The 13,091-nt window shown below is 49.3% G+C and overlaps 1 protein-coding gene across 1 annotated transcript; it reads left to right on the forward strand.

Annotated features, from left to right (window-relative positions):
- Positions 1-449: 449 nt before the first annotated feature.
- Positions 450-10,683, forward strand: LOC143831444 (olfactory receptor 1L4-like). Its single transcript, XM_077324436.1, has 2 exons — positions 450-1,354; positions 10,653-10,683. The coding sequence occupies exons 1-2, from the start codon at positions 450-452 to the stop codon at positions 10,681-10,683; spliced, it is 936 nt and encodes a 311-aa protein (XP_077180551.1).
- The last annotated feature ends 2,408 nt before the right edge of the window (positions 10,684-13,091 follow it).

Raw genomic sequence — 13,091 nt, forward strand, 5'->3', positions numbered from 1 at the left:
ATTTCATTTGGGCTGATGCTTTGGGCTGATCCTTCGTTGAGCCTGTATGGCCCCTTCCAACTCTATGATTCTGTGATTCTGTGATTCTGTGATTCTGTGATTCTATGAACTGCTTTGGGGGCAGGGATCCTGAGGAGATTCTCTCACTGGATCTCACTGGATCTCAATGCTCTTTGCAAGTCATAGTGGAAGAGGTGGTCCCGAAGCTACCAAGGTTGCAGAACCTCCCAAACCTTGGACCTGATCCAATCTTCAATATGGAGACAGTGGAGCTGGGAGACCACAGGTTGTATGCGTCCCCTCCATTGGGCCCCGGTAAGGACCCGCACCACATAACTCTGGACCTTTAGAAATTTCTAGAACATCTTCAAGGGGAGCCCCGCATAGATCGAGTTACAGTAGTCTAGCCTGAGGTTCTTACGTTTTTCTATTCTTTCTCCCTAAGTCCCATGGAAAGGGGAAACCACACCAGCCAGCCTGATTTCTTCCTGATGGGTTTGTCCAGTGGGCCAGAACAAGAAGGCCCCCTCTTCGCTCTCTTCCTCAGCCTGTACCTGCTGAACCTGCTGGGCAACTTCCTGATTATCCTTCTGATCCGCTCTGATGCCCAACTCTCCTCCACCCCCATGTACTTCTTCCTCAGCCACCTCTCCTTCGTGGACATCTGCTTCACCTCCACCACCATCCCCAAGATGCTGCACAACCTCCGGGTGGGCCGCAAGAACATCACCTTTGCCAGCTGCATGGCCCAGCTGTATTTCTTCATTGCCTTCGCCATCACCGAGAACTTCCTCCTAGGCACCATGGCCTTGGACCGCTTCGTGGCCATCCGCCACCCTTTGCACTACTTCTTGCTGATGAACCCGGCCCGATGCCACCTCATGGCATTTGTCGCTTGGACATTCGCCCACACCTACTCCCTCATGCACACGGTGCTGATGTCCCGGCTCCCTTTCTGCGGCCGTCGCAACATCCCCCATTTCTTCTGCGACTTCCAGCCCCTGATAGTCATGGCCTGCGCCGAGAAGCGCCTCAGTGAGATGCTGAGCTACTTCGAAGGAGGCACGATCATCATCGGCAACTTCCTCCTCATCCTCGTCTCTTACACGTTCATCATCCAAACCGTGCTTCGGGTGCCCTCCGCGCAGGGCCGGAGCAAGGCCTTCCAAACCTGCGCTTCTCACTTGACCGTGGTCATCCTCTTCTACAGCTCAGCGATCGGGGTCTACTTCCGGCCCCTCTCCAGCTACTCCGGGGACAAGGACAAGGTGGCCACCGTCATCTACACAGTGGTGACCCCGATGCTCAACCCGTTCATCTATAGCCTGAGGAACAAGGACATGAAGGACGCTTTCCACAGAGCGCTGGGGAAGCTCAGGAGAAGCCAGAAGATGTGAAACTTTGTGGAGGAGGACCCTGTGAACGGATTTGAGAGGGAGCTGATGCCAACTCCAGGTTGAGAAATTCCTAGAGATTTAATGGTGAAGCCTGGGGAATGTGGGAATTAGGAATGGTGGGGCTTGACCTCATTGGGGTGGAGAATTGTCAGCTCTGGGTTGGCAAATGCCTGGAGACTTTGGTGGTGGGCCTGGGATTAAGCAGGTTTTTGGGCAGGGAAGGGAAGGGCCCCAGGAGTGGACTGGATTTGGGGTGGGTCCTCAGTGCTGTATAACAGTGGTAACCAACCTTTTTATCACCGGGGACCACTCAACGCCTTTTACTGAGGCCCAGTGGGGGGGTAGTTTACTCCTCTACTCTCAACCACTGCCCTAACGCTCTCTGATCGCTATGGTAATGTTTAAACATCCCTTCAAAATAAGATACAGACATGCCACAACAATGAAGTGTGTTGTAAAGGGCTGGGGGGGGGAGAAAAGGCATCCTTCGGGGCCCACCTCCAATTAGTCCAAGGACCACATGTGGTCCGCAGCCCACAGGTTGGGGATCGCTACTGTATAATGCTATGGAGGCCACGTCCCTGGAGCTTAGCATCCCTAACTATGAGGAGGGCAGTTCTTATTACGGAACAGTTTCAGTAGTGAGATGAGAATCCTGCATGTCCAAGCTGCAATCCCATAATTCAGCACTGTTGGTGAATACCAGAACAACATGGGCGAAGCCCGTCAGGTCAGTTTTTCGCCACCTACTTGCCACTTTCCAAGTTGGGCTGTGATTCAGTGAGCAATTCGGCGAGAGCCAGCTTGGTGCAGTGGTTAGGAGTGCCAACTTCTAATCTGGCGAGCCCGGTTTGATTCCGCACTTCCCCCACATGCAACCAGCTGGGTGGCCTTGGGCTGCCACAGCGCTGATAAAGCTGTTCTGACTGAGCAGGAATATCAGGGCTCTCTCAGCCTCACCCACCCCACAGGGTGTCTGTTGTCGGGAGAGGAAAGGGAAGGCGATTGGAAGCCGCTTTGAGATGCCTTCGGGTAGAGAAAAGCGGCCTATAAGAACCAACTCTTCTTCTTCTTCAGTAATCTCAGGGCTCTCTCAGCCCCACCTCCCTCACAGGGTGTCTGTTGTGGGGAGAGGAAAGGGAAGGTGACTGTAAGCCACTTTGAGACTCCTTCAGGTAGAGAAAAATGGCATATAAGAACCAACCCTTCTTCTTCAGTAATATCAGGGCTCTCTCCGCCTCCCCTCCCTCACAGGGTGTCTGTTGTGGGAAGAGGAAAGGGAAGGAGATGTAAGCCGCTTTGAAACTCCTTTGGGTAGAGAAAAGCGGCATATAAGAACCAACTCTTTTTCTCCTTCTCCTTCTTCTCCCTAATGACAGTATCGTTTCATGTCTGTGGAGCTCCCACGGTCAATTTTCAAGGAGTTGTCATCCAGCCCTAGTAAAAGAACCCCTTTGCTCCCGCTCTATGAGATTTTCTCCAGTACCTGATAGCAGGGCTTCTTTATAACTCGGTAGGGAGCCCTGTAAAAAAGAGCCTCTTGTGGCGCAGAGTGGTAAGGCAGCAGACATGCAGTCTGAAGCTCTGCCCATGAGACTGGCAGTTCAATCCCAGCAGCCGGCTCAAGGTTGACTCAGCCTTCCATCCTTCTGAGGTTGGTAAAATGAGTACCCAGCTTGCTGGGGGGTAAACGGTAATGTCTGGGGAAGGCACTGGCAAACCACCCTGTATTGAGTCTGCCATGAAAACGCTAGAGGGCGTCACCCCAAGGGTCAGACATGACCCGGTGCTTGCACAGGGGATACCTTTACCTTTACCTTTAGGGAGCCCTGTCCCCCTGAAAGGAATTTGCTTTGGCCTGAAAAGATTCAACTAAATATCAGCCTCTCCTGATGAATGCCGGCATGTTTTGGACAGCTTCTTTGCTGGCTAGATCCGCAGGACGTCTGTGGAACGGAAAGTGACACCCAGTGAAACTTCGCCCTTTGCAGCTGCCACATTAAATGGGAAAGGGGGGGGGCATTTTTTGCCAGGTCGGTTGGCAGCCCTAAATAGAGGATCAGGGGTCTAATTATATCTGTGGCTATTGAAGTAGAAGAGTAGGTTCTTACATGTCACTTTTCTCTACCGAAGGAGTCTCAAAGTGGCTTACAGTTGCCTTCCCTTTCCTCTCCCCACAACAGGCACCCTGTGAGGAAGGGGAGGCTGAGAGAGCCCTGAGATTACTAAAGAAAAAGAAGAGTTGATTCTTATATGCCGCTTTTCTCTACCGAAGGAGTCTCAAAGTGGCTTACATTCCCCTTCCCTTTCCTCTCCCCACAACAGACCCCCTGTGAGGGAGGTGAAACTGAGAGAGCCCTGATATCACTGAAGAAGAAGAAGAAGAAGAAGAAGAAGAAGAAGAAGAAGAAGAAGAAGAAGAAGAAGAAGAAGAAGAAGAAGAAGAAGAAGGCGACGACGAAGACGAAGACGAAGACGAAGACGACGATTTGGTTCTTATATGCCGCTATACTCTACCCAAAGGAGTCTCAAAGTGGCTTACAGTCGCCTCCCTTTCCTCTCCCCACAACAGACACCCTGTGAGGGAGGTGGGGTTCAGAGAGCCCCGAGATTACTGAAGAAGAAGAAGAGTTGGTTCTTATATGCCGCTTTTCTCTACCCGAAGGAGTCTCAAAGCAGCTTACAAACACCTTTCCCTTTCCTCTCCCCACAACAGACACCCTGTGAGGGAGGGGAGACTGAGAGAGCCCTGATATTACTGAAGAAGAAGAGTTGGTTTTTATATGCTGCTTTTCTCTATCCGAAGGAGTCTCAAAGCGGCTTCCAGTCTCCTTCCCTTCCTCTCCCCACAACAGACACCCCGTGAGGTGGGTGAGGCTGAGAGAGCCCTGATATTCTTGCTCGGTGAGAACAGCTTTATCAGTTCTGTAGTGAGCCCAAGGTCACCCAGCTGGCTGCATGTGAGGGACCGGGGGATCAAACCCGGCTTGCCAGATTAGAAGCCCGCGCTCCTATCCACTACACCAAGCTGGCTCTCCCACCCAGATCCCAGTTCTCCAAGCACCTTGCAAACTTTGGGATTCACGGCATCCTAACTTCAGGCAAGGTATGTCCGAAGAAGAGTCCTGCTGGCGAATGCCAAACCTTGCAGGGAACGTCAAGAATCAGGGCTAGGGGGGCGGGGATCCCGATGCAGTATTGTTAACTATCTCTGTAACGTCCAGAGTCAGATTTCCCGAAGTTTCACTGAGTTCCAGGAAAGGTTCTCGAGTCCGGCTTGAAGGGGAGTTGGCCGATTTGGAGAAGGGAGGTATGGTTGGAATTCGGCTCCTGGTTGCATCCTCTTCTTCCCCCCCCCTCCCCCTTTCATCAGCACTAATTGGCTCTTCTGATCTAATCTGGTCTGAATGTTAATGAGAAGCAAGCAGGGGGCCAAGTGCTCAGCGCTCCCCTTCTGCCTGCACAATGGCCCATCTCCTTCCCTTCCCCAGGCTCTTTGATATTCATGGCTGGAGGAGCCCCTTCCCTGCTGGGCACAACAGGTGGTATGAAACAATGGAAGGCTCACTTCCCTAAGGCCCCTCCAAGAAGATTCTTTTGCTTTAAGAAAATACCCTTCTGTCCACCTACAATTACCAAAGGCGTCTTCCTAAATGCGCCAAGCCCTTTAAAACAGGAGATGTCTCAATGGAAGGCCCCAAATGGCATGATCAAGTCAGAAGCTTCTCGGGAGGGGGGGGGGGTTAATACTTGGATGGGAGACCACCAAGGAAGGCTGGGGTTGCCCTGCAGAGGCAGGCAATGGCAAACCACCACCGAAAACCCTTTAGGTTCACCATAAGATGGCTGGCTCTTCATGGGACTTTCCTGCTGTGGTCCATGAGTGGTCCAGGCTGTACTGATCTCACCCAATCTTAGAAGCTAAGTGGGCTTGGCCCCGGTTAGTACTTGGTTGGGGGACCATCTAGATGTCCAGGGTTGCCACTGAAGAGGCAGGTCATGGCAAGCCACCTGTGGTCATCTTTTGTCTCAAAAAAAATAAGGTCACCGTGGGTCAGCGACGGCTTGATGGCACTGTCCACCTTTACCTAAGCAGTAGATCTCCACTTGTGGAAAGAGTTCCTGGTGGGTCTGCAAAGTTCTGGAGACCCTGGAGTCTTCTGCGCCTTCCCAGTCAAGATGTGGGTAGGCTGAAAACACCCTTCCGTGAGGATCCCCGTTGATTCCCATTATAGTTATTGGGAGTGAACAGTTTATTACGTTGGTTTTTCATCTTTCTTCCCAAGGTCTCTAGAAGCAGGGGTAGTCAACCTGTGGTCCTCCAGATGTCCATGGACTACAATTCCCACGAGCCCCTGCCAGCGAATGCTGGCAGGGGCTCGTGGGAATTGTAGTCCATGGACATCTGGAGGACCACAGGTTGACTACCCCTGCTCTAGAGGATAATTTCGCCTTTTCCCTTCACAACAACCTGGGGAGGAGGTTAGGTCTGAAGGGGAAAGATAGTTGAAAATGATGCAGTGAACTCCATGGTAGAGCAGAGTATGGAATCAGGCCTCTGCTCTTCAGCAGCAAACCATCAGGAGGTCCACCAGTGGCTTTAAGACCATAAGAGAAGCCATGCTGGAACAGGCCAACGGCCCATCCAGTCCAACACTCTGTGTCACACAGTGGCCAAAACCCAGGGGCCATTAGGAGGTCCATCAGCGTCTTTAACAACATAAGAGAAGCCTTTGGGTAGAGAAAAGCAGCATATAAGAACCAACTCTTCTTCTTCTTCAGTAATCTCAGGGCTCTCTCAGCCTCACCCACCTCACAGGGTGTCTGTTGTGGGGAGAGGAAAGGGAAGGCGAATGGAAGCTGCTTTGAGACTCCCTTGGGTAGAGAAAAGCAGCATATAAGAACCAACTCTTCTTCTTCTTCAGTAATCTCAGGGCTCTCTCAGCCTCACCCCCCTCACAGGGTGTCTGTTGTGGGGAAAGGTAGGGAAAGTGATTGTAAGCCACTTTGATACTCCTTTGGGAGAGAAAAGTGGCATATAAGAACCAACTCTTCTTCTTCTTCTTAATTTCAGGGCTCTCTCAGCCTCTCCTCTCTCACAGGGTGTCTGTTGTGGGGAGAAGAAGGGAAGGCGATTGTCACCCGCTTTGAGGCTCCTTTGGGTAGTGAAAAGCCAGGTACAGTAAAACCACCTCTTTTGCAAAACTTTGATGAGCCATGAGGGATTTGATTGGCCATGCAGAGTTTTTTAAAAATGGTGTTTGGGCAGCAGCTGCTACCACAGCACAAGGCTCTTAATAGGCCAACTGTGGCGGCCATTTTGTGGCAGCTGTTCTACGGCAGCCATGTTGTGGCTGCACTGGCCACTCTGTGTCACATTTCCCAAAAGGGCCCACGTGCTCAAAAAAGTTTGGGAACACCTGAGATAAGGCATTCTCCTCTCAGTTTTGCATAAGTTGATTTGAAATCATATCCTTCAAAACAATGAACGTCTTTGGCCACCAGATCATAAGAGCCATTCGGTTTCTGTGGCTTGGGGAAAAGTCTGTCATTTTGTGCCCACTTACTTGGGAGTAGGGATGCCAGTCTCCAGGTGGGGCCTGGAGATCCCCTAGGATTATAGCTCATCTCTAGGCAACAGAGATCAGCTCCCCTGGAGAAAATGGCCACTTTGAAGGGCAAGCCTTATACACCACTGAGGTTCCCCCTGGCTCTAAATCCTGCCCACTCTGGGCTCCATCCCCGAAATCTCCAGATATTTCACAACCCGGAGCTGGCAACCCTTCTTAGGAGGAAGCTCCATTAAACCAATGGGGACTGCCTCGTAAGTATAGATTCAAGCAGGTAGCTCTGTTAGTCTATCACATTGTATCTGAGGAAGTGTGCAGGCACAGGAAGGCTCATCCCTTGCATAAAACTTTCTTGGTCTTATAGGTGCCCCTGGCCTCTAAATTTGTTCTGCCCCATGAGTAAGGTGACCAGATTGTCCCACTTTTGGAGGGACATCTTGGGGCAGCTGGCAAATTGTACTTAGATTGCAAGTAAAAAATATATATATATTACAATACTATTTTTCCATTTTGTGCGTTCTATGAAAATTTTAGTTGCTCCATATAGACCAAATTTTTAATCAAGAACTCCCCACCGCCTGGTCAATGGTGTCCCGCTTTACCAATGTTAAAAATCTGGTCACCTTACTCATGAGTAAACACGCAGGCTGGCGCTGCGAATTGTTCTCCACAGAGACGTTCCAGGCCATTCCATTTAAGCCACTTTCCAGAACGGTTGTTTCTCCTTCCTAGATGAAGAGGGGAGATGTTCCGGGGAAGCCATTCCACACCCCAAAAAGAAAGAAGGCAAGAGCAAGGATGGGAACTGGGGGCAGATCTGCTCCATCTTTGGATGTAGCTTTGGATCTCAACCCTTTGTGCGTCCCCCTTTCCAAAAAACAAAACAAAAAAACAAGCCTTTGACTCTTGTGGGTTTCTCTCCTTCCTCGATTTGCAAATGAATTTAACGGCCGAATTCCTGCATATCAGATGGCGCAGCGGCAGGGTGGAGGACAGTTGTGAGAAATAAAACTGACTCCCCTGCCCCCAGGGACGCCAATCTCTTCCCCAGCACCAAACCTGTTAGAACTGGCTGCTTGGGTTCCTCTTTCAGAAGCAGGGACCTCAGAGGCCAGGGACCCTCCGTCCCCTCCCAGCTATAAACCCCACTAAATTCCATTCCGCCAGCAAAGAGATATGCAAAACAGTCTGAAAACTTGACTGATCTGTGAGAACAGCAACCATTTAAGGACACTCTTCAGGTACACATAGATAAGATCCCTGGATCTCTGAGAGGAGCAGTGTGATTGGAGAGCTAGACTTGGATTTAGGGGAGCTGGCCAGGTGATTTCCCAGGTTTTTTTTTTTTTTCATTTTATATCCCCCCACCCTTTCAGTCCAAAGTGGTTTACATCATTCTCCTCTCCTCTTGTTTGTGCCCTCACAACAATCCTGCAAGGTAGAGTCAGGCGGGTCGCCCTGTTGGTCTGAAACAGCAGAGCAAAGTCTGATTCCAGGGGCACCTTGAAGACCAAGAGGGTGTTATTCTGGGAATAAGCTTTCACGCGCATGTGCGCTTGGAACTTGCAGAACTGGGCATGCGCACGAAAGCGTCTGCCCAGAATTAAACTTCATTGGCTTTAAAGGTGTCCCTGGACTCGAACTCGGTTCTTCGGCTTTAGATCAACCCAGGGACCCACCTGAATCTATCTGAAGGCATGTGCACGCACACAAAAGCTGATCCCCAAAATGAATAACGGGAGCCCTGGACTCAGACTTTATTCTCCTGCAAGGTAGGTTAGGCTGAGAGGCTGTGATTGGGCCAAGGTCACCCTGCGAGTTTCCATGGTGGGTGCAAGCGGAGATTCGAACCCGGATTTACCAGATCCTGGTCTGACACTTTAATCACAACACTTTAATCACAACACACAACAACTATGGATAACTTAGCATACTCTGCACCACAAATACCCATGCCTTTGTCTTAGAGTTGCTTTTTACGGGTTCCTACAAGATAAATGAACCTCATTGTCAAGCATCTTGTCCATTTCCTCTCTCAGTTTTGCTTTTTGAGAGCACCAGTGAGACTGGAACCAAGGGAGTAAAGAGGCAAAACTTGGGGGATCAAATCTCCCCCAACATATTTATTTTAGATTTTTATACCGCCCTTCCACACGGATCTGGGCGGTTTACAGAGAACATAATTACATAGAACATTGCCACGAATATAACAAATATCTATATAACAAATATATAACAAATATAACAATCAACATGTCAACCAGAACAATATTTAAACAGGAACACTGACACAGCTTTGGGTTGCTCAGATCCTTCAGTCGTCGGAGGGGGTGTCTGGGAAGCAGTGGGTGTTTTTGGGCTGGTCGGCCTCAAGCAAATGCCTGGTGGAGGAGCTCCCTTTTGCAGGCCCGGCAGAATTGTGGGAGTTCAACCCGGGCCCAGAGCTTGTTCCACCAGGTGGGGGGCAGGACCGAGAAGGCTCCGGCCCTTTTTGAGGCCTGATGTGCTTCTCTGGGGCTAGGGATCAACAGCCAGTTGGAGGTGGCAGAGCGTAAGGCACTTAGGGGGTATAGGAATCCTGCTGGGAACCTGTAATCCTGGGGGGTCCCCAGCTCATCCCCAGACTACAGAGACTACAGAGATCAGTTCCTGGGGAGCAAATGTCTTCTTCCCTATCCTCCAAAAGGCTCCATCCCCAAATCTACAAGAGTTTCCCAACCCGAATCTAGCAACCCTACCCTAACACCCCTGCCCGCTTCTGCAGTTCAGCAACAGCACAACCTCACTTCCTAGTGGATTGTTGCCACTATCGATCAATTCTACTGGGGGGTTTGTGTTGTTTTATCTTTTTTATGGGGAAGAAATGGAGATAGTGACAGATTTTATTTTCCTGGGCTCCAAGATCACTGCAGATGGGGACGGCAGCAAAGAAATTAAAAGACGCTTGCTCCTGGGGAGGAAAGCTATGGCAAATCTAGACAGCATCCTAAAAAGCAGAGACATCACCCTGCCAACAAAAGTGCGTTTAGTCAAGGCTATGGTCTTCCCAGTTGCAATGTATGGCTGCGAAAGTTGGACCATAAGGAAGGCCGAGCGTCAAAGAATTGAGGCTTTTGAATTCTGGTGCTGGAGAAAACTCTTGCGAGTCCCTTGGACTGCAAGGCGAACAAACCGGTCAGTCCTAGAGGAGATCAGCCATGCCTGCTCCTTAGAAGGCCAGATCCTGAAGAGGAAACTCAAATACTTTGGCCACCTCATGAGAAGGAAGGACTCCCTGCAGAAGAGCCTAATGCTGGGAGTGATCGAGGGCAAAAGAAGAAGGGGACGACAGAGAATGAGGTGGCTGGATGGAGTCACTGAAGCAGTCGGTGCAAACTTAAATGGACTCCGGGGAATGGTAGAGGACAGGAAGGCCTGGAGGATCATTGTCCATGGGGTCGCGATGGGTCGGACTCGACTTCGCACCTAACAACAACAACATCTTTTTAATGTACACCACCATGAGACGGCTGTGCCGGGAGTGGCAGTCTATAATAAATATAAATAAAATAAATTTGCTCTGGGATCAACTGGGCTATACGAGCCGAGGCAGGAAACCAAGAATCCTGTGGCTGATTCAAATGAGTAGCCGTGTTGGTCTGAAGTAGCACAATAAAATCAGAGTCCAGTAGCACCTTTAAGACCAACAAAGATTTATTCAAGGCGTGAGCTTTTGAGTGCAAGTTCTTAGTCTGAGGAAGAGTGCTTGCACTCGAAAGCTCACGCCTTGAATAAATCCTTGTGGCTGATGTTTAGCTTGGAAATTGGCTTCAGGGAGAGAACCCAAAATCAGCATGGTCTTCAAGGCGGAGGGTGCAGCATCTCGAAATTGAAGGCAAAGGCGAGGGGGGATCAGGCAGGTCCCCCAAAACCACAGGCCTAGCTCAGAAATTCCAAACCAAAATGACATATTTCCTGCCTCCAACTGACTCGCCTTTATGCTGGAGCCATTTTCTATGCCCCGATCCCTTGGCGCGTCCTTCAAAATGGCCACAAATCAGAGGCTGGGATGGAAAAATCCGCACACAGAGCTTCGGTGTTTAAAAATTAACTGAGGGAGACACTCAAAGCGGGACGAAGATAAGGATCAATCTAGCCCCCCCAAAAAAACACATCCTATCTTGGCTGACAAGGTTTTAATCCGCTGTGAGGAAAGTGAATCACAAAGGGGTTTCCTTTGTGTTGTTTAAAAATATTTAAGGACCTAAATGAGCTCGGAGAACAATCCCCAGTCATCACCACCATCACCAGCAGCCCCCACCCCACCCCACATTCCCAAGCATTATCTTCACCTTTTTACAAAGTTTGTCCAGGGGCAACTTTAACACCAGGAAGCTTAATTCTGGGTATGAGTTTTATGTGCTCTCCGCTTGACACTGTCTTCACCTTAACAAAATTTGAGTCCAGGGGCACGTTTAAGGCCAACCAAGTTTAATTGTTTTAAATTGTGCTGTTCCTGTTACGTTGTTGTCGTTTAAGATCGCTGAACTTGTGTTATTTAGAAGCACTGTTAGATTATTGTTGTTGTGTTTGACTATGTTCTAGGTTAGTTCGTTCCATGTTCGTTCCCCCTCCTATGATGTTATATGTAAACCGCCCTGAGCCATATGGAAGGGCGGCATAGAAATCAAATCAATCAATAGATAAATTGTGGGTATTTCATGCACAATCACACTGGAACTATCTTCACCTTAGTACAAAGGTTGAATCCAGGGGCACCTTTAAGGCCAACCAAGTTACTGCTGGGAGAAAAAAAAAATTAACCATCGGAGTGTTGTTTTGCGGTTGGTGTAACTTTGAATCTTGCAATTTATCATTTATCGAAGTTGCTAATGTTGAATTTGTTAGCTGGAGTTAGTAACTTGAAAGATGTGTACATAAAAGAGTTTTTTATATATATTTGAAAAATCAGCTGTATATAGGGTGTTTTGTCGAATGGAGATAATTGAATTAAAAAATACGTTACCTCCAAAAATATATTTCTTCCCCTTAGCAAGCGTCATGGGCAAAGAAGATCCTCGAAAGAACCTTCCGGAAGATTCTGCATAATGGCTTGAAAAGTTGGTTAAAGTGAGAGACGGGGAGTGTTCCCCTTGGCTGTGATGGGAAACCCAGAACAAACACCAGAGATGATTGGATTGGGGTGGGGAGGGGGGGGGTGTGAGTCACCTTTGCCAGATTGTGAGACAATTGACACAAAGATAAAGGGAACATGACTGAGTCAGTCCTGGAGACCCTCTTCTGTCCCACCCTTGGCCAACAGCTTAATGAATGATCTCTCCACACAAAGATCAGGAAATCCCCCAGGGAATCTACTCAACCCATCCACCCGCCCTGGGTAATGCATTCTCCCTAACAGCTGGGGTGGGAGAAGGTCTAGACTGGTGGAAATCCATCTCAACTTTGTGGAAATCAGTGGCAGCTTGAGAATATCTGGGCTTTCTTGGGACAAGGCCAGCATATCCCAAGCAGAGATGGAACTTTTTTCCGGGGGACAAGGGGGCACACGGACTCAATATTGCTTGATTTGCTTCGTTAATTCCACACGTTTTATTTATTTATTATATTTATATACCACTTTCCCCGAAGGCTCAGGGCAGTTTACATCAAAACAGGAACAATACAAAGAACCCAGTTTATAATAATACAATAATAACTACAACATTAGGAACAATAGAACCTTGGGGAGAACAATAAATCAACGCTTACGGATGGCAGAGGTTCACAAGGTGGGGGTCCCAACCTCCAGGCACTGACTGGAGATCTCCTGGAATTAAAGCTGAATTCCAGGCAACAGACATTAGTTCCCCTGAAGAAGATGGCTGCATTTGCAGGGTGGACTGGCATTCTACCCCTCTGGGGTTTCCTCCCCAGGTTCAGCCCCCCAAAATCTCCATGTATTTCCCAATTCGGAGCTGGCAACCCATTTTCTTCAACTCCATTTTGTCTCACAACATCCCTGTGAGGTAGGTTAGGTCTGGAGTGTGGCTAGGCCAAGTTTACCCAGTGAGCTTCCACAGTGGAGTGGGAACTTGAACTAGAGTTCCCGAGATCCTCATCAGACCCTGTAAGAGCTGCCATGCTG

Source organism: Paroedura picta, chromosome 3 (assembly GCF_049243985.1).
Source record: "Paroedura picta isolate Pp20150507F chromosome 3, Ppicta_v3.0, whole genome shotgun sequence".
Taxonomy (NCBI): Eukaryota; Metazoa; Chordata; class Lepidosauria; order Squamata; family Gekkonidae; genus Paroedura; species Paroedura picta.